At 28.9% G+C, this 18,995-nt stretch overlaps 2 protein-coding genes across 2 annotated transcripts; both read left to right on the top strand.

Moving 5' to 3' along the window:
• Nucleotides 1–4,045: 4,045 nt before the first annotated feature.
• On the top strand, nucleotides 4,046–6,121 carry LOC108751439 (ribosomal RNA small subunit methyltransferase NEP1). Its single transcript, XM_018491686.1, has 4 exons — nucleotides 4,046–4,397; nucleotides 4,539–4,782; nucleotides 5,667–5,875; nucleotides 5,963–6,121. The coding sequence occupies exons 1-4, from the start codon at nucleotides 4,257–4,259 to the stop codon at nucleotides 6,074–6,076; spliced, it is 708 nt and encodes a 235-aa protein (XP_018347188.1). The 5' UTR covers nucleotides 4,046–4,256; the 3' UTR covers nucleotides 6,077–6,121.
• Nucleotides 6,122–9,860: 3,739 nt separating this feature from the next.
• LOC108751217 (nardilysin-like) lies at nucleotides 9,861–14,577 on the top strand. Its single transcript, XM_018491325.1, is given in 15 exon segments — nucleotides 9,861–9,943; nucleotides 10,130–10,262; nucleotides 10,727–10,840; nucleotides 10,920–11,115; nucleotides 11,186–11,391; nucleotides 11,481–11,648; nucleotides 11,726–11,872; nucleotides 11,874–12,023; nucleotides 12,026–12,097; nucleotides 12,181–12,665; nucleotides 12,784–12,940; nucleotides 13,020–13,147; nucleotides 13,325–13,706; nucleotides 13,880–14,351; nucleotides 14,495–14,577. Coding segments are annotated over 15 exon segments (2,976 nt in total).
• Nucleotides 14,578–18,995: the final 4,418 nt, after the last annotated feature.

Genomic DNA, 18,995 nt, shown 5'->3' with positions numbered 1-18,995 from the left:
GTACATTAAAAGAGTTAAAACAGTGCTTAAGGATAAAGATACATACATGAAAATTCTTATGAGTAAAATTAACAATAACTTGTGGCAATTGTTGATAAGAAAAGACAAAATTACATTTCTGAATCAATATACAGACAATTTTATTGTAGTAATGGTAACATTCCTAAAGCTTAAGCGTTGTCAAAAGTGCATAAAATAAATTGCCCATTTAAAATCATCTTCTTTGGATAGTACATTATATAATTTGGTAGCGTTTTTACATGGATTAATTGTCAAAAGCATACCTAAGGTTGCTAGTAACATCGAGAATAGTTTTGAATTAGTTTAGAAATTAAAAACATTAAAATTGATTATGATTTTATTTTGGTGTCGTTAAATGTAATATCACTTTTTACCAACATTCCAACAGATCTGGCATTAGACGCTCTTTCCAATAGATGGGACTTTATTTGGAAAAATTGCAATTTACCGGAAAATGAATTTCTCGAAACTGTTCACTTAGTATTGGATTCGACTTATTTTGTTTTTAACAATCAATTTTATAAACAAACTTTTGGAACGCCTACGGGTTCATCACTTTCTTCGATAGCTAATTTAGTTATGATGGATTTGAAGAATTGGATGTTGAGCAATATTCAATATAAATAACAATAAATAAAGAGCAAAGTAAAAGTCAAATACATTTTTTAAATTGTCACATAATTAAAAAGAATAAATTACAAATAGAGCAAAGTAAAATTGAAAAAATATAATAAAATAAAAACTCAGTTTAAATACAAATAAATTACAAGTTTCGGCTATGATTGTGTCCAAGAGAGAAGAAGATATATAAGAAAATGCGTATAAGAAAGACAGATGTATATATGAAACATTTGTTCTCTCTGAGCATTATAATACCGATAATAATTATACTATAACATAACATACTATATTAACTATAGTGTCTGCAACGTTGGCACATACGCATAGAAGATGAAAGTTCCATGTAATCTTTTTCTTTTACACGCATCTTGGATACATATTTGGGCCACAGGAGGTATAGGCAATGTTCTCTCCATGTCTAGACGCTCTAAGTTAGTGCCAGAGAGAAGCCTGAGGGTGCCGTCCCAAGTAAAGCGGAAATTGACAATGGAACGGAACTCGCGGAATCAACATGAATCACAATAATTATTATTAGTTTGTTATATACATTATTATATTTATTATACATATATTTAAATACATAAAAAAATATATATTATATTTAAAATTCTATTTTTATTATTACATTGTAAATAACATAAAAAGTATGATTTTATATTATTCCGCTTCCGCTTATTCCGCTCAATGGGACATAAAAAATGTAAAAAAAGCGTAAGAAAACGAAATGGCTATGATTTGATTTCGCGAATTCCGTTGCTAATTTTCGCTCCATGGAGGGGCACCCTGAGGGAGGTCAGGCTCGGGATTTAGCTTTATTTTGAAGCGCCTCTATGTCCACATTATTGAACTATGTAGCCAATGTTCATGATTCGATCGGTAATGTCCATAATTTTTTGGTTATATTCTTCGCTATGTCCACGAATATCGGTCCGTTAGATAGACAAAACTGTAAGTTGTCTTGTAACAAGACTTATTACAAGCGACAGATTGATTGTTTGTTTTTGTCTATCTAACGGATCGAAATTCATGGATATAGTGAAAAATAATAAAAAACCGTAAACAAACGTGAATATTACCAATCAAATCATGGACATTAACTACGTAGTTCAATATCTACATTTTGTGGACATAGAGGCGCTTCAAAATAAAGTAACAGCTAAATCCCGGGCATGGTCACTCTTAGGGTTCTCTCTGCTAGTGCGTAAACCAATCTTATGCAAGGAAATATTCAGTATCACTACGACGCGAAACAGGTCGGTATTCATAATCAATTCTTACATTTAATCTTTAGGGTGCGATTACATGTAGCGCGGTACAGTAACTAACTAGATTAACTATAGGAACCGCGCTAAATAGTACCACTTGCTTCTTTTCTCTTTTATTACATGTAGCGCAGTAAGAGGCACGGGCCAGTGACAAATTCACTTACTAAGCATTTTTAATAGAATTAATTAATTTAAATACAATTATTAGGTAAATTTATTGAAAAAATAAGAGTATTGATAAAATGCGCATAGAAATAAGTTAATATATTTAAAAAAATTCATATTAAAGTTTATTTGTCACTAGCTCACTTACCACACTATATGTAATAGAGAAGCAAGCGGCATGGTTTGCGCAGTTCCTATAATTACCTAATTAGTTCCTGTATCGCGATACAAGTAATCACTACCGGCACTTTTTCATTAAAATAGTGACTTTTCTTCTCAAACATTTTTAATGTGTTATACGTGGTTTTTATTCGTATGTTTTTTTATACGATATGTTATATGTATTATGCGTATATTTTATCATATTATATACGTATTATATATACATATCCCAGGTAGACATGGAGTCATAGTTAAGTCAAAATGATATCACAGAACATTATCGTGATTTGATATCTAAAAATTGATTTATAAGTGACAAATAAGGTCAGGATGATGTTTTCATGATTTATGTGTTCTACTTGGGATTATACATGTAAGAAATTACTCGCAGCTCTAAATTGCTCAATTGTGCTAGAATCCCTATAACATAATCTAGACACTGCATTTGCGTGCATGCCCGTCCGTCATTAACAGTCAAAATCGAAAATGTATCACCGTGTTTGCCGCATAATTCAAAATAAAGCCAGTGCTATGCACGTGTTTTCTTGAAATATGTATATTATATATGTATATATTTATTAATTTTAATGGACTGTATAAATTTTCTCACCACTCGTCTTATCCCCGCATTAGCTGTAACTATAGACATACATAGTGCGATAAATAATTTTTAAGGCTGGCGCCATATCTCAGTAAGTAATGGCATCTGTTGAACATTAGCATCATTAGAAAGATACATTTTTCTTCTTTCTAACGCACTCAAGTTCATGCAAGTCGGATGACAAATGACAAAGTTATGACAGTTCTTTCTAAACAAGTTTTAAATTAATGTTGAAATTTTATCATATATAAAACAAAAAGCGGTCGTTAAATTCAACGCAAAACTTGGTAAAAGTGCTTCAGAAACATTTCGATTATTGCAGCAAGTATATGGCGATACTTGTTTAAGTTGATGAAATGTTTTCGTGTGGCATAAACGATTTTCGGATGAAAGTCGCTAAAAGATGACGAACATGCAGGAAGCCCAATTTCAATTTAAGAACCAGAAATGATCGAAAACGTACATAATTTTGTTGCAAATAAACGCAATGTTTCACTGAAAAATGATGGAAGAGGTTCTGAACATCAACCAAAAGACGAAAGATGGAACAATCGGCTCCCAGTAAAGCAGGGAGCACAGATTCTTGCATAACGCATAATACATGAGATATAAGAAATTGAACTAATCAGAGTTCTTTATTTCATAGAGAGAAAGAAAATGAAGGACTTTGATTGGACATTTCCTTATGCATTACGTGTTATGCATTATGCGTTATGCAAGAGTCTGTGCTCTCTGCTTTCCTTTCTTAAAATAAAGAACTTCGATTTGTTTATTTTTTTGTGCTTCATGTTTTATGCGATATGCAAAGGTCTGTGCTCTCTACTTAACACTGGCCTAGTTTCCAGCAAAAGCATAAGGAATCGAAATGGATCAAAATGTAAGAACTAACCAATTATAGTCGAGTATTCCTTTGTTACAATCGAACGACAGGGGAATGCTCGACTGTAGTAGCTTGGTTCTTACATTCTATTGCGGTTTAAACCCTCCGTTGAAACTAAGCCACTTGTACAGAATTTTGTATGCGGGCCTTATGCTTTTGCCGTGTCATGCATTTCATGTGCGACAGGCTTAAGGCTTGTCCTCTCTGGTTGAACTTTTGCATCAGTTATCCTTCTTCCTTTTCTCTCCAGAGGCGCGATTCCGTAACTGTTTGACACTCCTACCAACAATTGTAGATGTCGTTGCGCAGCTTTTTCATCATATATCTGCGCAACGACATCGATAATTATCGTAGGCGCGCGTATAAAGACAGTTACGGAATCGCACTCCAGGAGGAAAGAGGAGGAAGAAAGATGAACTAGTGCAAAAGTTCAGCCAAAAAGAACAGACCTCTATCAGTTGTGTCAATATCAAACAATCGCATGTGTTTTTATGTGGCTAGAGTCTAAATCGATTTTAATTAATTCTTTTGAACGTGTAAAATGGGAAACAAGAGGAAGAAGCATGATGAGGATAATTATGAATATGATCCAGCTCCTAAACATTTACACATAGGCCATATCAAGAATCAAGAAAAGCGTCTTATCGTTATACTGGAAAATTCTCAATTAGAATCTGTAAAAGTAAGGTTATATTTCCTTTTATATCTATTGATAATTACAAATTCAACATTGCTTTTTAATGCAACAATGCATTATCAATTATTTATTTACATTTTTATAATTTTATTTTTCTACATTAATAAGCATAAAACATAATTGCAGGTTGGAAATAGCTTTGAATTGTTGAACTGCGATGATCATACAAACATTTTGAAAAAATATAAGCGTGATCCGGGCACATGTAGACCAGATATCACTCATCAGTGTCTGTTAATGTTAATGGACAGTCCATTAAATCGAGCTGGATTGTTACAGGTTTATATACATACAGAAAAAAATGTATTGATAGAAATTAATCCACAAACAAGGATACCAAGAACATTCAAACGCTTTGCTGGATTAATGGGTAAATATCGATGTGATCATTTTAATTATATCCTAATAGATAAATAAACTTAAATAGCAATAATAAAGATTTATAAATTTGTTTTTATTATAATATTACTATAATATTACTATAAGATTGTAAGTGATTTCTACATATTCTTTTAGGAAAGTATTCATAGTTCATTTCTTATTAAGATTGTCTTAAATAATATTTTATGAAGTTCTCTGGTTGGTTTAGGACTGACGCTTATATGAGACATTCTCAAATATAAGAATTATGTGTGACTATGAATATCAGCTTTTATTGTTAAATTCATAATATTGAGTCATTTCTGATTTAAGTTATTTTTAATTATTTTTATAGGTCATTACTGTTCCTACTCACTATATGATTAATTTAACTAAAACAATAGAGTTAACCAATTTAACTCAAACAATGTATTAATTTGACTCAAATTTAATTTATTATTTGCTATGTACATATGTTAATAAAAACGTATACACTATTTACTTTGAAACCATGCAATTTGATCACAAAAATGATTAATTTATTATTTGCTATGTACATATGTTAATAAAATATATATTATTTACTTTGAAACTCTATGCAATTTGATCACAAAAATGATTGATTAGATGTGATTTTTTTTTAATCACATGTTTTGAATTATAATAATCTATTTTAACACACTTATAGTAGTTAAAAATAAAATGTTATCCAATGTAAGGAATTGGTTTAAATTCAATCCTTTAATATTTAACAATGTATATTTATGTATAGTATACATTTTATTATTTATACTTAATATATAGTAAAATTATGTAAACCTAAGTTACAACCTAAGTTAAACCTAGCTATTACTATTTAATAATATTATTAATGTATTAAGTATTTTATTGCAGTACAATTATTACATAAATATGGTGTCAGAGCATCGGATGGTCCAATGAAACTTCTTAAAGTAATTAAGAATCCTATTACAAATCATTTGCCAGTTGGTTGTCGAAAGATACTAATGTCATTCAATGCAAGTAAAGTACTAAATCCACGAGATCTTGTACCTACTGAAGATCCTATTGCTATCGTAGTTGGAGCTATGGCTCATGGTCAAGTAAGTTATTATTATTAAAACGATATATTTCTACTATTATATTAAAAACTACGTTGTAAAATATTTTACATTCTTGTTTCTTTGTAGGTCAAAACAGATTACACAGAAGATACCTATTCTATTAGTAATTATCCTCTCTCAGGTGCCATTGCCTGTAGTAAATTATGTACAGCGTTTGAAGAAGTTTGGGGAATTGTTTAATAAAAACAAAATTATAATATTATATATTTATGTACTATATATTTCAAGAACAGAATATGAAAGATTTTCTGAAATAAATAATATTTTAGTAGAGTATTTTTTTTATCCTGCGGTTGATATTGTCCTCTTTGTTGTTCTTTCTGAATAAATTGTTAATATGTATGTATATATTTCATTCGGTAACATAAATATGATAAAATTGCTAAAGATGAAAAAAAAAGTGACAAACTTGCATTAATACTTACATGGCGACAAATTCAAACATTTGTTATAACATTTGAAATTATTTATATTAAATATAAAATACACGAATGAAATAATATTATCGAACATAAATAGTTAATTTTTTTCCGTGTTTATATATATATATATATATCAGCGCTCATAATAATTAGAATAATTATATTTATTTGTGCATTTATAATCTTAATTACACATGAATACAATAATATTATTTAAATATAGATCTATTACGATATGAATATTAAATTAAATATTAAATATTTAAGTAAAATACAGATTTGTATCAAAATAGATTTATACTCAATAATATTATTTTTCTCTGTGTTTTACAAGTGGCATTTTAAATGTTATTCCGAGCTCTGAAAAATAAAAAAATTTATATACACATTCATATATACAAATAAATTTTATTAATTTTTACATAGTTGATGTAACTCTAGGCCTGTTCATGTTACTCGAAATTCCCAAAATTTTTTATACTTAAAATGAGGTAAATGTATATTTGGGTACAAGCAACATGAACATATGTTATGTAATTATATGATAAATACATCATGCTAGACACATTTTTGATCGAAAATTGATAACAAGGAATAGATAAGACAAAATAAAATTTTTGCTATTTGAAACTACTTGTTTTTCGAATTCATTGGATTGAGAAAGCTGGGAAGACTAAACTCTAAGGTGTTAGGACAATATTTTAATAAGTAAACAAGAGATAATCCATTAAACCATTAAAAATTACTACGAAAGATATCTTCAGGTATTTTGCTCTGCCCTCTTTTAAAGCTGTAAAAGTTTTTAAAAGATTCTTTTTAAGTATAGTGATTATACTAAAAAATAGAGAATTATATAAATATTTATACAAAAGAATGGTTATTTAAATAATTATTAACAATGACTATTCGTTGCATACAGATGCGAAATAAAGTCTAAAACAAATATACGTAATAAAGAATGTTACAAAAAAAATTAACATATTCGTTTATTTGTCTATATTGTTCTATCCATTTCTAGCTATTTAACTAAATACATACTTCTATACTGCATCTATATCTGCATATATAAAATATTTGAAAAGAAAAAAGTATACAGTAAAAAAAATTTTTTTTTAATGATTAAAAATCAATATCTACAAAAAACGCATTTTAGAAACATGATTAGTATGTGAGTGAAAGCATTAAATTTATAACAATAATTTTACAATTTTTTACACGTATACAAATAAAAGTACATGAATAAAAACATAATCTGGATGAATGTTTATGGTCTTTATTTATAACGTGATTATCTATAAATTATTTATCTTTATTTTGACCAGTTAATGAAACGACAAATTATTTTTCTGAAATCATAATATTGAAGTAAACGTATCATGTTTATATTCTTAGACATATATCAAACACAAACAGTACACCTATGCTATATATATCAAAATTATTGAAGAAGAATTATAATTCGTTTGGTATAGTAAGTTTTTAGTTAAATGGAACAATATATGTTTATTTTTACAACAGGTAATAAACATGCTAAATTCATACTAAATTCTTCATTTTGATTAATTCATTTATTTTGGTAAGAAATATTTAACATCACATATTCAGTTTTTATTAGATACGTGCTTAAATCCAAAATATTGTACTTTTATGTAACTCTATATATGTATTTATAAATACTAGGTGACTCTGAATAATTGTGAAATATAAAACGAATTTTAATAAAATTTAAAATAATTCTCGGCAACATATTGCCTTTAAATAATTTAAATAATATATATTTATAGACAATGCTAAATTCTTTGCAGCTATAATATCTTTCGATCATATGGATACTGTAATTATTATGTCGTCACATGGAAGAAATCGAATATCTTTCACTGATTGAAATATATCAATAGTTATGGATAATTCTTTATGAGCCACAAATTTCTCATTCATTCGTTTTTGCATCCATATATTATATAAAGGAAAGTAGTCTATTACTGTTATTATATTACAACTGCATACAAGTCCGAATCTTCTAAGATTATGATTTTATTCTTTGTATAAGGTTTGTCTGTATAAATACATTTTATACAAAAAATTTTAATTATAAGATAACATATTTTTGTAAATAACATATATAAAATTACACTTAATAATAAAGATGTGTGAAATGATTTTCTATATCTTACAACCATATCAACTGTTTTTTTGAAAAATGTCCAATATGAATAAATATTTCTTTGTTACCATATTTTAGACAGAATTTATTTTATCATACATATTTATAATATCCAATGATACATCTCTAAAAAATATAGAAAAACATATTAGAAAAAATTTATAAAATATTGATTTCAATATAAAAATTCCTCTGAAATAAGTATGAGAATAACTACATTAGTGAAGAGAATTTTTTATGTATAGTTACATGAGACAATCTAGAAAAAATGAAAAAGTATCACAGATCCTGTACACTGTATTGTGATGAGTGCACAATCACTAACAAACTGAGTATTTCATTAAAATCGTACTCTACAAAAACAATAAAATTACATAAAAGTTATAAAACTTTTATAAATAATCAACTTAATACGTTCATTATAATGTTATCTGTCATTCTTACTTATTAGAAAAAAAATTAATAACACGAATAATCTTAATTTTACAATTGCAAATGCGAGAATAATATTACTGTAGGTACCTGAAGTTACTACTCATTTATTAGCGATTATCTGAGAGTACTCAGTTAAATAGTATACAATAGTAATAATCACATCTATGTGTTTAAAAATAGATGAAAAAAACGGCAGTGATATATTGTTTCTGCCAATACCTGCAATCTGTACAAAAAATGAGAATATTATGAAAACTATCAAAGATTAAAGCAATTTTAATGTCTCTTATTATAATATATTATTTCATTTTAAAATTCTATTTTTATTTATCTCTTTGACATGTCATTCGTTGAGAGTTAGAACATTTATTATAATATGTTGTATATACGTCATTTCGAACAAATTCTTGCAATATCTTTTACAACAATTTTGCTTTCAAAAAATCTAATACTCTTTGGCCAAGTACATATATCAAATTTTATGGTATTTATTTAACATGGAAGAGATATTATATTAGAGTAAATGAATTGTACAGTCCGAAATTCGATTTTAAGCAATTTTTAATTAATCTCTGATTAACGTCGAAATACGTGATAAACATAAAAGTTTCGAAAATTGAAATAGATAGAAATAGATTCGTCTGCTTAATGCTGAATCCAAAATTCTGATTTTTTTAAATACTGAGTACTTATTCCGCTGTTTATTATTTCTATTTCCACTCTGCTACAATGTATGTACACAAGACACTGGTATTGACTTTCATATTGATATTCGTTCGAAGGCAGATAACATACAGAGTGAAGAAGTGTCGGCTAGAGTGCTGATTAAAACTGTGCCCAGTATAATGAAAAGAAAGTTGGAACATATAACAAACTTTTACTTTGAGTTTTCCGATCGGATCGTATTGTGTATATAATTTCTGGTTTCTTGCACGTTGATATAATGTCAGAGGCGGAGCATACGACCGAAGGCATAAAATATCTGGATCCGCCTGACAAATCGGAGTATGACAAAACCGAATATAGGTGAGAAGGGGATGAAGGCTTAGCAAAAAAGATGATTTCAATTGAAATATTCGTGAGATTTATTATTTAGTGCGATGATAATCTTTTAAGAGAAATGTTACAATGTACTTTCTATAATGAAGAAATAAGTGTTTTTATATGATCCTCAGTAATTCCTCACCTTATTGTTTCGTTTTTCAAATTTAGAGTCGTTAGACTACAAAATGGTTTAACAGCTTTGTTAATATCTAAATTGGATGGAGCGAATTATGACGATATAAACTATGAAGATCGTGAAGAAGGTAATTCTTCAGAACGAGTTAAAGGAGATATATCAAAGGTATAAATAAGACAATAAAGTTAGCATTTTAGAAAATTTCTATTGTATTATCTTTTTACATAATCTGTTACTAAAATTTTATTGAGATTATAATATCAAAGTGGAATTTAAAATTTAAAATAAAAAATAATTTAGCTCTTTAAATTGCGTTCAGAAAAGCATAATTAGTGCAATTATCTATCTATCTTTATCGTTCATCAAACGTGAAAAGGTAAAATGTCGCAATGGCACTGATAGCGTATTCATTGAATATACAATCAAACTTGATATTAACAGCTATATTTGATATCCCCGTTTAAAAAACGTGACTCCTCTATTACTTGTTAATGAATTATCATGGATTTTTTAAAAATGTTTAAACTGTTCACGGTTCAATAATCTCACTACTGATTATGCTTGATCAATTTAACATTCTGTATGCAATGCATGATATGTATAAGTATATATATTTTTTTATAACCCAGGCATTTTGTAGCTTGTGTGTGAGAGTAGGCAGTTTTAATGACCCACTGGAATTTCGAGGCCTTGCACATTTGCTTGAGCGCATGGTTTTCATGGGATCCAAAAAATATCCTGAGGTATAAAAACTTGATAAGTGAATTTATTATAAAATACATTTTTGTGCAATTATATGTTTAAATATCAATGTATTTGCAGAATTTTAATGAATTTGTCAGTCTCTATGGTGGCAATACTAATAGTGCAACAGGTTGCGAGTATACAAGATTTTACTTTGATATCTCAGTGAAACAGTTGGAGCCAGCTCTCGATCATTTTGTTCAATTTTTCATCGATCATCCATCCTTAATGAAAGAAGATGCCATCGCACGAGAGCAAAAAATCATAGAAAACGGTATATAAATTATAATCGTAATATTGTTGCAGCAACTACAGTTTATTTTCAATGTTTCATGTTCACATAGAGTTTCAATCCTGTTTCTTGTCCTGTGACAAAAGTAGGAAGGAACTAGTTCTGACCGATATTGCCCGAATTGGTCCTCCACCCAAGAGAATTTATTGGAAAGCGTTAACATCACACAATAATACATATGATGGCAAGCTGTACGAAGAGCTACACAAATTTAGAGAGTGCCATTATAGCGCTCACAAAATGACGCTAGCTATACAGGTAATTTTAATAACTTACGATTGAAATGAACGATTGATTTCTTATTAAATATAGTTAATTTATAGTAGAATATTTACATATTTTTATAGGCAAGATTACCGTTAGATACATTGGAAAGATATGTCACAGACTCCTTTGCCGGTATACTAAGTAATTGGCTATCTTTCGATTCCAATTATGAAAACAACGACAAATTTTTTGATACTGTCGTTTTGAAAAAAATGTATAAAGTTAGATCCATCAAAGATATCAGCCAAGTATGTAAATTAAACACGAAAATTCAAAAAGAGCTGTATGGTACATATGCAAATAAAAATAAAACTTGTATTTACAGCTACATGTAATATGGATTTTGCCTTCAAAATTTAATCAGTACAAAAGTAAACCATATAAATATATTTCATCGATTATTGAGAATAAAAGAAGTGGATCTTTAACTAGTTACCTGCGTAAAAAATTGTGGGCCCTTGATTTGTTCTGTGTGTGGTATCTGTGATAATGATAATGGTTTTGGATACAATTCTAAGTATGTTTTATTCGAGATTATAGTAGAACTCTCCCGTGAAGGACAACAGCATCTGAACAACGTTTTAGATGTAATATTCTCCTTTATTAAAAGTATCTCCTTTATTAATTAGTAAAAAGGACTGGTCCACAAGAATGGATTTATAATGAGTTTTATAAGATTGAAAGAAATAATTTTAGGTAAATCAATTTAGGAATAAATTGATATGTAGAAAAGAAAAATATTATTAAAATACATAAGATATGCCACTTATATTTTGAGGTTTTTTTAGATTTTTTAATAAGCACGATGACGTGTTTGATTTATGTAAGAGTATGCATTTCTATCCGCCGCGTGATTATTTAACTGGAAAACATAATTATTTCGAGTATAACTCGGAAGCTGTAGAAGAATGTTTGGAATTTTTGAAGCCAGAGACAGTAAATATCATGAATTTCGGCAATGATTTAGATTTAGATATGGACGAGCCACGTTTGAGAACTTACTGCTCAATTACCGCATTACCAAAGGAGTGGATCGAAAACTGGAAATCGATCGAGCCATTACCTTATTTTCATTTACTATTACTCAATGCATTTATTATCGACAATATCTCTTTAATATCAGGATCAGCAGAAACTTTGAAATATCCTGTAAAAATACAGGATAATGATATTTTGGAGATTTGGTATTGCCCGAAGTTTTATTGGCCGATGTGTCATATAAACCTTCATATTGTTTGTTCTCTGAAAATTGAAACACCAAAGGAGTAAGTAATAACCTGGACATGTAACAATACTTATACATTACAGTGATATTACAACGATTGTTTGTTGATTCTCGTATGTATACTATAATATCTAACTATCATATTATTAATATTTTAGTGCTGCTCTCTTGGATATGTACTGCAGTGTACTAAAATATCTATTGGTCGAAGAATTACATCCGGCTGTAACAGCTGGATATGATTATGGTATCGATGTCAGTGCAGAAGATATAGGTATTACAATACAAATGAGCGGGTTTGGCGAAAAACTGCCAGTAGGTATACGTTTTAGCGATTGTTGACAAAGTTGTAAGTATAATTTCGACGCATATAAATATTTTATTTATATTGCAGATCTTGTTGAAGATTATTACAAACTGTATAATACATCTCTTTGTTTCGAAAGACTTGTTTGAAGTTATTAAAGCGCAACAATTGAAGGCATATTATCATAAATTTATGGAAACTGAGAAATTCATCAAGTATCATCTGCTTTTTATGTAGCATAATTGTAACAACTATAAAATTCTTATATAACTAAAGAAAATAATAATGATGAACATTTACTATAATAATTAATAGTATAAGATGAATTATATTTATTACATTTTTTATTATTTCCAATTAATAATATATGTATTGCTTATTTTATTTCGCAGGGATGTAAAATTATGGATATTAAAACGCCCTTACTATACGTACGTTCACAAGTACGATTCTCTATATAAAGATATTAATGTTGAAGACTTCCAGGACTTTGTAACTTCTTTCACCAATTATCTGTCCATCCAGTGCCTTGTGCAAGGCAACATAACGAAAGACCGTACGATCGATACCGTCAACATTATACAATCTTTCATCACACAAATTCACTGTCCTTTCAGTACTAATACGAAATCTATTAAAGTCGCTATATTACCTCAATGTATTCATTACAAATTGAAAAATATTAACCACAAGTATGTCAACTCTGTAGTTACAAATTATTACCAAATCGGTGTTGCTACAACTGAATCATCGGTGTTAATCGAGTTGATTCTCGTAAGTATTTAATAAAATTGTTTTATACATTTATATATATATATATAATTACATGGATCTCTAATTTAAATTTATTTACTTTTAAAAGTAAATGAAACGTGAAAAATATTTTTAATTACTCTGATTGATTTTATCTGCACATCACATTCATCTGTTAAATAATAATTTTTCAGATGATGATGAAAGAATCGTTAAGGAACTATCCACGACGTCAAGGGCTTAGTAACGTTTCGTGTGACCTTAGAAATATCAAGAAAATATTAGGATATTCTATGACTGTTTACATTCAGGAAAATAAATACTCATTCGACTCTGTTGATGATGTGATCGAGGATTTTCAGAATTCGTTTACTTCCAAGTTATACCAATTCTCAGAAACAGAATTAGATCATGTCAAAGAAAGACTGAGAATTTTAAAGCAACATGACGAACATGCAGAAATTTTAAGAAACGGAGTTGACAGGAACTGGAGTGAGATCACGAAGCAGCAGTACATATTTAACAGACATGAAGTGGAAGCGCTTGCAATAGAGAACATAAATAAGAGGGAACTGGTAAACTTTTTTCAAACGAGCATACGGTGTAAAGCGCGTTTGAAAAAATTACGCGTATGTGTTGAAGGAACTCCGAAGGAAATTGCATTAAGTAAGCAGATAACTTTTCAGGTTCAAACTTTTGTTTAAATATTCCTCTTTGTATTTATGACATCAGTCTTTCCTTCCATTTTTCTTGTCAGATTAAATTAAAATTGCTAAGACAATTAATATTTCAAAAATTTATTGTTATAGTTGCGGAATCTCGTAAAAAAAATAAATACTCTTTTTCGGACTATGTAATCGACGGTTTGCACCAGAAATTTTCTTATTACTGAGATTATTCAACATATTATAGAACATTACAGAAACCTACGTAGTATATATACATATATATATATAGGGTGAATCAGAGTCGTTGAACCAACTTTTTACCCTATGAAAAATTTAGCGACTTCATACCTAATTGAATTATAACATGCATTTGATAATTTTTTTATAGGGTGAAAAGCTGGTTCATCCACTCTGATTCACCCTATATAATACGGAGGAGATTAATTCTGTCATTCTTGGAGCGCTTAATAAGTAATACTTCATCAATATTGGTACATTGATGACGAAATAGTGAATATTATGGTTTCAAACTTCTTGTCATTTTAATTTGTTATATCAATTATATTCGATTTTATAATATTATTATATTATTTATTTTATTATATTTTACACTTATCCCGTGTAGAAATTGAATCCAGTGGCTGACTAGCTATGAGTTACTAAAGTTGCGTTATACATCATCACTCTTTAGTTTTTCTAACTAATGCGACGTGCTAGTACCGTACACTTTTTTAGTGACTGTATATAAAAAATCAACTAATAATTAGAGATTAGAAAGGTCGTAAAGTTATTATTTCAAAAAGAAAACTTTCTAAATACTATTCAGCATTTATCTAGCTGTTACTAGATACAAATAAATTAAAATAAACTATATTTTTTGTAATTATGTTCTGAAAATTTCAGGAAAAATTTGTATTAAGAATTTCTACTTTTTAATTTTTTTTATTATATGACTATTTTACCCTTCATGGCTATTTGTTGCTTATTGATAGGTTTTGAAGGATTCTGAAGAAGATTTCTGGTGAATATTCAAGAAAAATAATAAGAACAGACAATAATAATATAGATAATATAATATAATAAAAATAATATCTTAAATAGTTCTTAAATAGGCTGCGATCAAAGTCTCACTACAAATGGAAGTGTCATAAGATATTAAGTTTTCTGTGGAAACGGTCAACGCTACAGATGCTTCAAATTGTTTTTTGATCGGTCAATTTGTAAAACTCTTTTTTTATGATTGGCCAATCAAACGCTTCAAAAAATTTGTAGTGAGTCTTCGCAGTTTAAGTACTATTTAAGATATTATTTCTGTTATGTTACATTATCCATTATTATTATCTCTTTTTATTATAATACTTTCCTTGTATATTCAAATAGAAATTATATAAATAAAAACATATGAATATATTTTGTACATATATTTATAATTGTTATATGATATATAATTTTATTACGTATTATTATTTAATTACATGTTATACTAATATTTAATGTTAAACTCGTGTTAAAGATGTAAATAAATTTACAAAACAAATTTATCTAATTGGCTCACTCTTTTAAACTCACGCTAATCTTGTGATATCCAATTGACATTTTTTCGCGGTGCACAAGATACGTTTCTTGACTTCATCATGTATACTTCAATTTTGTATGACTTTGACAGCTGTCATAATTATTCGTCACACGCATGAATAGATGGTGAATCGCACTCTGAAAATTTTTGCATATTCCAAAAGTCATCGAAAAAAAGTGTTGCTACTTTTCTATTTATGAGATATTACTTGAAATTGGAACGACGGAACAGATTTCTTAAGTCGGCATCTTATAGGATGCCATCTCATGAGCAGAAATTTACAGCAGATCGGAACAGCGAAACCAATCACAATCGAAAAAAGAAAGCAAAGTAATGACTGCGCTGTTACGTTCCGCTATATATTTCCGCTTATGAGACGGCACCCTAAGACGTAAACTTAAGCCGATGAGCCAATCAGGATATTTCTTTAGTTCTAAGTAATCTAACGGAAATGGAAATAACAGTAAATTTATCCATAACCTCGCAATAAGACTAATTTAACCGGAAATTCGCTTTGTTTATTGGCTGTGTTCAGCTATTGAGTCCGCCAAACACGGCTAATGTCTACTGAGATAGGATATTTCTTAATAGCATATCTAAATCTAAAAGTATAATCCAATCAGCACGAAGAAAACTTCTAACAGTTGCAAAAAAAAAAACAAATGTTCTGAATGCAGCCCTTGGATGCATTCAAGGCTTCTAGCCTTGAAAAAAAATTTAAAAAAATGACAATGTTATCTTTTTTTAATTATCTTCGGATTCCTCGATCTCTGTTGATAATGTCGAAAATTTTCTCTGGGCCAGTCGTTTTCGATAGTATGACGGGAGCACAAAAAAATTTTGTAATAGATGAGAAGCACAAAAAAATTTTGTCCATGATGTATATACTTTAAATCTGTTTGTTAAATTTATTCTTTTATGCTTTCCTCTTATGATAGGATATTCTATGTACCTGTTGAAGGTACGTCGCTTATTCGGTTTGCAAATAAAGAACTGACGAAAGGTATTAATTTGCCATATTGCAAGTTTGGGGCACTTTGATAATGAAAATTTTTTAATGAAGAAAATTAATATATGAAAAGTATTTATTAGAAAAAAAAAGAACGTATCATCAACGTCGGCATCATATTTTTTGTTTCCAAACACATATAGAACATATAGTACTTGAATCACGTGCGATGGACATGCGAATATTTTTACACGTTAGCTCATAATTGCTAGTCACTTCTTTGTGGGAATATAGTATAATATTGAACGTTACATTTCTAACACGTGTAATAAAAATACACTCGACTTACATGCAACATTCAAAAGAAATGATAAATCGCGTTAGACCTTTTCGTATTGTGCGCATTATATTTGAAAGAGACAGTTGCATTTATCTCCAGCCGGTGGTGCTGGAGTATATCGTTTTTCGCAACAAGTAATTTTTCTCTAGAAAGATTATGAAACTTGTATAACGAATAGTTAGTACCAGCTTTACCAATAGTATATTTGTAAATTTTATTTAAATATTATAATAGAAGAAATGGAAAAATATGAAGTATACTAATAAAATTGTTTTCTTTTTAAATGTTGAAAAACACTCTCTATTGTAGCCCCGGATTTATCCCAGATCTACAATAGGGTTCTAAGCATTGAAATAGATAAGACATAGACGAATCACAGGCCTTGTTTCCATCGAGGATCAGAATGTAAAAACCAACCAACTACAGTCGAGCATTTTTCTGTCGTTCGTCTGTAACAGGGGAATACTCGACTGTAGTTGGTTTTTACATTCCGATCCGGATCTAATCCTCGATGGAAACAAGGCCTGTGATTCGTCTATGTCTTATCTATTTCAATGCTTAGAACTCTATTGTAGATCCGGGGTAAATCCGGGGCTGGATCTACAATAGGGGGTATTTTTCAACAATGTACATAAGTAATATAATGAGCATTCGTTTAAGCAGTGGCACCGACGAGATACTATTAAAGACCAACGTCCTTACGGGAGTTCGCGTCCTTGTGAATATTGAAGTAATTAACCATAAAAAATGTTAATATTATTGTACTATTATTATGATTTATTAATTTAGTAGACCTATTTGTGCATTTAGAATTCAATAATACTCGAAATTTTTCTTTAAAATTGTGATTTTAGTGTTATTGTCAAAATTTTGTTATCAACAGAGATGATAACTGCAGACAAATAATTGTAATTTTTGCAATATATAAGATATTATGGCTTTACAAGTATGCATATTTATTTATGGGTCATTTATGTAATAAAAAATTATGAATTTAATAATCTATGAACCAAATATTTATATTAATAATAGCAAATTTATATCAATTGTCCATGATGTCAGCGTTCTTCAATTGTCTCCAGGCCCTTGGGGCCCTTTTTATACTGCTAAAAATTTGTCCACATTGACGGTTTTTAGTAGTATCTCGTCCGTGGCAATGGATAGAGCATCCTCTGCTTATCAGCTGATTACATAACCTAAATTTACTGAATGGATTTCGGTATGAATAGCTGCTCGTACCATATTGGATCGTATCTTCCAATAAAAAATCTGGAAAAGCTGAGCTGATTAAAAGTTAAAGCAGAGAATCTTATTCTTGATCAAATATCGCATACAGAAATAGCAATTCTGTATATAATCGATTAATCATAATCGAAAAACTATCATTTTCGTATGCAAAAATTATATATATATGTGCTCAAAAATAGGGCACCAGTTTCACAACTCATGCTTAACTCTTAATTGAGGTTCAATTTATTCCTCATCTATTTCTAATGCTAGAATTGGAAAGAGATGAAAAATAAGTTGAACTTCGGTTAAGAGTTAACTGTGAGTTGTAAAATTAGGTTTAAATAAAAAATCCGAAAATATTAAATAAACTCCAAAATATTATAAAATTTATTTATAAAAAGTTCATAATTCTTATATATGTTGGTATTTTCAGTTTACATTCAAAAGATGTGAGTTTTAGATTAATCTGATCGCAAATACAAATTAGCAAACTTCACACCTTTTCCGTTATATATATCTTACATTTCATTATTTTTACTTTAGTAGA

This window comes from Trachymyrmex septentrionalis, unplaced genomic scaffold (genome assembly GCF_001594115.1).
Source record: "Trachymyrmex septentrionalis isolate Tsep2-gDNA-1 unplaced genomic scaffold, Tsep1.0 scaffold1, whole genome shotgun sequence".
NCBI classification, from domain to species: Eukaryota; Metazoa; Arthropoda; class Insecta; order Hymenoptera; family Formicidae; genus Trachymyrmex; species Trachymyrmex septentrionalis.
The sequence above is the reverse complement of the archived record's forward strand: the minus strand, read 5'-3'. Positions and strand labels throughout refer to the sequence as shown.

Coding starts and splice junctions, on each gene's coding strand:
- LOC108751439 (XM_018491686.1), top strand. CDS start 4,257: ATGGGAAACAAGAGGAAGAAGCATGATGAGGATAATTATGAATATGAT. Junction 4,783..5,666: donor ACGCTTTGCTGGATTAATGG/GTAAATATCGAT, acceptor ATTTTATTGCAG/TACAATTATTACATAAATAT. Junction 5,876..5,962: donor GAGCTATGGCTCATGGTCAA/GTAAGTTATTAT, acceptor GTTTCTTTGTAG/GTCAAAACAGATTACACAGA.